The sequence below is a fragment of the Engraulis encrasicolus genome, chromosome 20, assembly GCF_034702125.1.
Source record: "Engraulis encrasicolus isolate BLACKSEA-1 chromosome 20, IST_EnEncr_1.0, whole genome shotgun sequence".
In the NCBI taxonomy this organism is placed as follows: Eukaryota; Metazoa; Chordata; class Actinopteri; order Clupeiformes; family Engraulidae; genus Engraulis; species Engraulis encrasicolus.
The window spans coordinates 17,854,083-17,861,864 of NC_085876.1; the positions used below are offsets into that span (position 1 = coordinate 17,854,083).

Genomic DNA, 7,782 nt, shown 5'->3' on the forward strand with positions numbered 1-7,782 from the left:
TTACAAAAGTCATATTTCATGAGAAGCTGCACATTAAAATTATGTAGGGGGCTGCTTAAAACGGCTTCAAGGGCCGTAAATGGCCCTCGAGACAGGTTCCTCACCCCTGTGCTAAACATTGCTTGGACAAGTCTCTCTACCCTCCCCCAGATCATCAACTCTCCCTCCCTACCCTGTTCCTGGGTGCTGCATGCTCCCTGGCCCCTCCCTCTGCCCTTTTACCCAAGCAGATGACATCACGAAACAGCCGGTATGAATGGACCAATTGCATTCAAGCATATCTGGGAGGATGTTTCTCCACCTCTTCTCCTCTTCTACCTCATTGTCCTCTCTGCTTCTTTTCAACTAAGTCACAAGCAGGCAACATGGCTGAGTCCTTTGTTGGCACATGGAACCTTAAGGAAAGCAAGAATTTTGATGAGTATATGAAAGCACTTGGTGAGTATGTTTGCCTATAAATATCATGCATGTGTGAATACAGATGTATAGCGTGTTAAATTGCTACTGTATGTATATGGGTGTAGAAATGGTAGGTGAGCAGAGCAACAGAAGGTGTGTGTCTATCTAAACGCACGTGTTCCACATCAGCATGCTTCTGTATGGCTTTCCATTCACGCCAGCTGTTGAGGGAGAACATGAGGTGAGGCGAGGTTCCCCTTTCAAAACACCATGCATATAGCTCATGACAGCACAGCATGCGTTACTTACACTTGTACTGAGTGTAGATGGCCTACTCTGGGTTATTGTTGTTGAGCTAACTGTGTTTGCTGTAAACAAAAGAGAACAGGTTAAGGCTGGTAGGCCTATATTTTTCTTAGGCAAATTTGATGTAAAAAAAACAACGCTCATTCTATTTAAACGTTTTGTCTTGTTAAGCTTTCATTTGTAGCTTCTCGTGTTTTGGGAATGAATGAATGAGTGGAATGGTCAGATAAGCAGACCCTGCAGTACAGTAGAACACCCAGAAATGTTCAACCATACATCTGTTAGCTATACGGTGTAGTAGGTGCACAAATACGATTGCTTGCAGGTGCACACATCTTGCTGCAAAGACTTCATTGTATGTAGCTGTGCTCAGTTTAGTGTGTACATGAGTGCCATGCTTTCATACCAACAAAAGCGAACCACACTCCAAGCTTTTGTTTCAAAAGCACCAGTGGGACAATGGCCTATACATCAGCTGTTGGGTTGCACTAGGGTTACACTATCCCTACATTAACTAGGTACCGTGTTACAAACGATACAACAGCAAGTGACATTATGTTCTTGCACTCATGCTCTGTATCTAGGCTTAGGGTGATGGTTATGTATGTACAGTGTAAATACGTAGCCACATTCTATGTCTTTGTGACATGTTCTGAAAAGAAACGTGTTTCAATGCAATTTCTTGTGTCTTGTGTGTGTTAGGTGTGGGCTTTGCCACGCGGCAAGTTGGTAGCATGACCAAGCCCACAACCATCATCGAAATGGATGGAGACACCTTAACGCTGAAGACACAAAGCACATTCAAGAACACCGAGATCAACTTTAAACTCGGGGTGGAGTTTGACGAGACCACTGCAGATGATCGTAAAGTAAAGGTATGGAGTCACTAAAGGAATTATTAAAGACAATGTACAATAAATGAAACCGTAACCTGAGATTGATCAAAATAGTGGGATCTACTTTAAACTCGGGACTTTGACGATACCTCTGCAGACGACCGGAAACTTAAGTATACTGCCAAGGTATAACTGTAGCCTAAAAGTAATAAATGAATTAAAGATGATATGAATTAACTGTAACCTGAAATGAATCAAAGATTTAGATCTTGTGTTTAGATTATTCTACAAGCCAATCTGTGCCTACATATTATCTATGAACTACAACTAAAGTAAAACGTCACTTTACTTAGTACAAGAATGAGTTTATGCATTGACATCATACATAATGGATGGATACATTCCTAAATTTCTGTCTGGATCAATTAAGTCTCTGTATTCTACATGATATCAATTCCATTGTGATATAGGGCCATATAGTCCTCTATCGTGTTCACTACCAAAAAATATTTATTACATTACATTACATTGCACCTGGCATTACATTGCATTTTATAACCAAAGCGACTTTCAAAAGAGGACATAACCATAGCCAACATCACTAGCAAATACAAAATGCACAGGAAATATACAGAACAACAAGTGCAAAGGAGGGTGAGGTTTTTTTTTGAAGAGTACACACACACACTTCCCCCCACACCCCCATACACATGCATGTCAAGAGTCTGGCCTGGGGCTAGGTCAGCTCAAACATTAGTCTACTCACGAAATATTTAAGACACAATTAGGGTTAGTGCTGTTACTGTTGCCAAAACAGACCATCAAAGGGTTGTTATTACCTATCTGATGCGATTAACAGGGTATGTGTAGGCCTTCCCCCGGGGGCACTGACTGTTTTGGTTGGTCTGGGAAAGTCAACCTACAAATGAAGAGATTTATTGCAAAATTATGTAAATCCATTTTGGAGAATTTTGGGCAATTGACATTATTGTATCAACTTTCAACAGTCTATTACTTGAGCTAATTGAAGGCTAGGGTCCTAAGGACGCATGATTTAAAATCCAGGATATAGACCGATTTTTAACTTCAATAGTTCATTAATACGAATCACAAGTGATAGCCAAATGCAGCATATCTACCTTAATACTATAAAACAATGATCAATGAACAATGATGATATAAAACAGCCGATGCTTATTTGAGTCATTAGTAACTAGTGAACGATGACTCTCTCGACCACTTGCACCCCAAATGTAACTTTTTGACAGAGCTGTCTGCTACGAGTGTCGTGGGAAACATTGTAGTCAATTCTCAACTGCTGGCATTCTGTGATGAAAAACACTCTCACAGCGAGCTTATTCAAGCAGCATTTTTTCACGACGGTGTCAATTTTGAGACAGGCATGCCACAGGCTCTGCACAAACTGCGTAATCCTACATTGTGCCCCTTTAATAGTCTGGTGTTCTCTTGTCATTTCTCTGGAAACCCACAGCCATTCTATGCTGCCACCACAAAAATATCACTGATTTTGGTTTTCATACGTCGGTTGATAGCATACTAGCATACTAAGCTTAATTTCATCAGTTATTTTTTCTATCAGATATTTGTTTATTTCTGTCAGCTTACGGATGGCAGATTCGGGCAATTCGCTCAGCTCTTGCATGTTCTATTCGAGTCATATCACCAGATGAGAATGTTAAAATAGGCCCTGCCGTGGCCAACTGGTGGGGCACTCGTCTGCCATGCGGCCAACCCGGGTTCGATTCCCGGCCCGGGTCCTTTGCCGATCCCTCCCCGTCTCTCTCCCAATTCACTTCCTGTCCACCTCTCACACTGTCCTATCAAATGAAGTAGAAAAAGACCCCAAAAATTATTTTTTTTTAAAGAGAGAATGTTAAAACCAATTTTGTAAAGAAATGGGTCTACCAAAACATTTTCATGGCAAGAATTTGCACATAGATAAAAGTACGTTTGAACAGTCATTTCAAGTAATAGAACATAAATGTCATTTTGCAATGAAGATCTACAAATGCTACTGGGAATATAGATACCATAACATTTGAAAACGGGCAATCTAGTCATTTTTATTTTTAAAAATTCCTGAACTTTATATGTGCTGTGGCACTGTGGCACTAGCCAGGCTGTGCCCTCCTAGTGACGCAACACTTTCAGCGTTGAAACTAGTCAGGTCAAGAGCAATGCGAGAGCTTTCTGAGTTCCCGAAAATACGGGAACTCCTCCCACTTTGTGGATGAGCAAACAACCATAAGCAAACCAAGGGAGGCAGGTCAACCGTGTCGTTTGGGAAACGTTAATTGTTATGCTCTTGGTCAGACCAAGTCTCGAAGAGATTTGAACGTCGATGATAATCAGGCTACTGTGCCACAGCCTCTGACCACTCTGCGAGTTCCATGCCTTTGCAAACAAAATTGTATTGCTTTGTAGGAATAATTGGCCCAGCAAACCAATGTAGGCCTAGCCATTGTATTGGGTTGAAATGTGGGGTCCACTCTTCAGAGATAACTTCTGGCTTCTACATCAGAGTTAGAAATGAAGAAATCTCAGTTGAAGAGGTTGGGTTTTTTCAGGCCCCAGAGTATCGTAAATAAATCCAAATCGCCTACAACCAAAGTCTTTTGACTAAGATTATGGATAGGCTGGATGGATGAGAATATTCACAGACATTTATAGACCCCTCTAATAACCCTCCTTGCCTCCCACTTCCCCCTCCCTCTGGGCTCAACCAATTACTATTTTACCTGGATGAATGAGAATCTTCAGTTATACATTACATACATTTATGACACCTCCTTTCTTCCCCCTTCCTCCACTCTCTCAACCAAATATTATCTATATTTATTTAGGTCATGTCTGTTACAGTACAATTAGCTGATAACATTAAAAGTAAGACTTGTACCTTTTTTTACGATGCCGCCTGTTACTCTGCTTGCAAAGGAAACTCCACACGAGAAAAAAAAACTCAATGACCTTGTCAATTCTGGCAATATACTGTATCAACAGCCAGAGCTTATTGATAGCATGACACTACAACTAATATAACACATTTATACACACACGCACCTCCTTTTGTGAATATGAAACATTTAATTAAATAGTACCACAGAGTTATATGATATGTTATTGGGGTAGGGGCCCAATATCATTGTCCTCTAATGACCTCCAATTTATGGACAGTGTATTTATGGACAGGTAATGCATCATATGCTATATATATCCAACCTGCGTTCTTTGGTGCAACAGTTTCCACTGCTCATCAGGGATGCGTTTCTGGAACGTTAGCACCTTTCTACAGATGTACTTTAAATGTATCTACTTACTTCAAGGCGAAATACGTGCATTTCTCGAAACCTTACCATTCCCACAGTAAGCCCAAAGTAGTGTGGCTACTTTCCTGAGTCCACACCGCTACTTACTTTCTTGTCATTGCAGTGCGTGACCAAAGAAGCAACAAGAGACAAGCATGAATAGCCCTTTTGATTGGATGACAACCACATGTGTCTTGCTGACTTGTGATTCAGCCGTTTCCTCCAAAAGTCAGCGTGTGAAGTAGAAAGCAATAGTGTACAACCACCACCAGCACATTTGATTGGATGTCACCGCTGACACCATGACTCAGCTGTTTCCTCCACAACACACCTTGTAATTTCTTTGTGAAAAAACACGGCGGTAGCATTACAATTTGACATCGTCCGCACCAATAACGCAGTATTATCTGCATGCCGATTGGATTTCGGTCATTCCGAGGTGTAATTTGTAAAATATTTGGATAATAAAGCAGTGGTTCCTCCCGGAAATTCACCTGTTGAAGTGTAAAAACCCTAAAAAAAAATTGGCATGAATGTTCATTACATGGCCTAGTGGTATTTATGCTTGCATCCCAATGGGAAAACAGAAGCCACGCAGGTTTGAATCCACATGGTTGCAGTGCCAAAATTTTGGAAATATCTGGCAGAAATAGATAATTCATTTTGTGCATTACCAACACACACGTGCAGCCAAGGGAAAATGTGTTACACTGTAGGGTCCAAAACACGATTTCACAAGTTGTTGTCAACATGCTGCACAGCGGATTCGAACCCGCGTGGCTCGCGTCTTCCCATTGATAGGCAAGCGTAAATACCACTAGGCTATGAAATGAAATTCATGCCAAACTTATTTGAGTACTTGACACTTAAACCAGTGAATTTCCGGGAGTAACCAATACTTTCTAATCCAAATATTTCACAAATTACACATCGAAATGAGACGAAATTCAATCGGTATACAGCTAAAAGTATATTATTAGTGTGGGATTCATCGGATTCCAAGGATATGACATTTTTTTTCAAGAACAAATGACATGACGTGAATTTGTGTTCTGAACACTCTCGCAGCTGTATCATGACTTTGTGTGCATGTCGATTGATTTTCAGTGCTTTTGCACCACAGGATTAAAAGATATTGACACATTTGTGGTCAAATATGTACTACAAGTTTAGCTAATGGGTCACACTCTGAAGTAGACTAGCACTGTGTGTTACTTGGGGTGGCTTAGGTGATGTCTGGACTCAATGGATCTACTCCAGCTGTACTTCAACTTCACGTCAACTCCACTGTCGAGATACGGATAGGAGGCGCCCCACTTTCAAAGTCCCCACTACTTCAAAGTGCGCATTACTCCAAACAGTAGTTACTTCGTGTGCTAACGTTCAAGACACAGAAGTTAGCAACTTTCATAGTATCTACTCCACAACGTTGCTAGTCTGTTAGTAACTTCACAATGGAGAAACGAAGCCCAATATTGTCAACTTTGATTTTGAATTCAGATTGACTGTTTGTGTTGTATGTTGAATTGAGACCAATGCAGTCACCAAACTAAGACTTCCATAACGACTAGCTTCTCAATTTCAAACAGTTTTTTTGTTACAATAAGATGGAGTGTTGTGATGGAAAGATGTGTTTTTGCATCCTTTTGGTTATCCCAAGCGTAGCAGTGCAAACCAACACGCCAGGTAGAAATATGGTTTGCTACTGGGTGGGTTTGTCTAATTCACTCGGCTGCAAAATGTAATCTTTCACAGACACAAATCTTAGCAGTTGTTGTCGTTTTAACTGGGGGTGATCGCATTGTGTTTCTCAGTTGTCATTGGATTTTTTCCCCCCAAGTTCTATTCCATTAAATAACGTTTTGTCATTTTGTGTTTGCAGTCCTTGATCACACTAGACGGTGGCAAGCTGGTTCACGTGCAGAAATGGGACGGCAAAGAGACGACTTTAGTGAGAGAGGTCAGCGGCAATGCCCTCACATTGGTGAGTGTTAATTAGCTGACGCAGGTGTTTACAGAGTACTATGGTATGCATTTGACCTTTGACGTTTTGTCTGTGTGGCTCATACTGTTACCTTATTATAGTTTTCGGTTACACTTTATTTTACAGTTAAATTTTTTACTTTATCTACATGTATCAATGTGTGCTATTGTATACTCATATTGTACACACCTAACCTTAACCCTAAAGTACAGAGCAAGTACATCATGTCACATGTTAGTTTGTTACACTGTATCTAACTAATATATCCGTGATGGTAATATGAAATGTAACTTAGTTTTCTTTCAGTGTGTTAGTGCTAATACAATATACAATACAACATGTATTCATATAGCGCAGTATCACAACTATGAAGTTGACTCAAATACAGTATCCCATTCTAATTCTGGTTATTTACTTACAGACACTGACACTGGGTGACGTGGTTTGCACACGCTCATACGTGAAAGCAGAATAGACGAAGGGATGACAGAAGCAGAAGACGACCTGCATGCCTCACCAACCACCCTCCTGAACACTCGCTTTTGTTCAGCTGAAAATGTGTGTCCCAGTTGCCCTGTATATGTTCATGTCCAAAATATACACTATACGGTTAAGTTGTAATAAAATGACGATTTTTACATCCAATTGTCCTAAAGGTGTGTATTGTATATACCGGTATGTACGTTTAAAGACTCTGCCTTGACTCATGCATTCGTGAGTTTTCCACTCTCCAAGTTTAATGACAGTTGAAGGAGGCTAACCAATAAAGCATGATATATTGCACCATTCAACATTAATGACGTATCTCCTATACAAATGGAGCATCCTGCAAATTAAGTTTAGGTGAGTGCCTAGAGCTATATATATAAAGCCCATATAGGTGTGAGTGTGTTCACAATGTACGTTCTAATTTAAGAACATTCCTCACTGG

At 40.5% G+C, this 7,782-nt stretch overlaps 1 protein-coding gene across 1 annotated transcript; it reads left to right on the forward strand.

Annotated features, from left to right (window-relative positions):
- Window positions 1–286: 286 nt before the first annotated feature.
- Window positions 287–7,496, forward strand: fabp3 (fatty acid binding protein 3, muscle and heart). Its single transcript, XM_063185534.1, has 4 exons — window positions 287–438; window positions 1,408–1,580; window positions 6,750–6,851; window positions 7,273–7,496. Exons 1-4 carry the CDS (start codon window positions 366–368, stop codon window positions 7,324–7,326), a joined length of 402 nt encoding a protein of 133 aa, XP_063041604.1. The 5' UTR covers window positions 287–365; the 3' UTR covers window positions 7,327–7,496.
- The last annotated feature ends 286 nt before the right edge of the window (window positions 7,497–7,782 follow it).

Coding starts and splice junctions, on each gene's coding strand:
- fabp3 (XM_063185534.1), top strand. CDS start 366: ATGGCTGAGTCCTTTGTTGGCACATGGAACCTTAAGGAAAGCAAGAAT. Junction 1,581..6,749: donor CAGATGATCGTAAAGTAAAG/GTATGGAGTCAC, acceptor TTGTGTTTGCAG/TCCTTGATCACACTAGACGG. Junction 6,852..7,272: donor GCGGCAATGCCCTCACATTG/GTGAGTGTTAAT, acceptor ATTTACTTACAG/ACACTGACACTGGGTGACGT.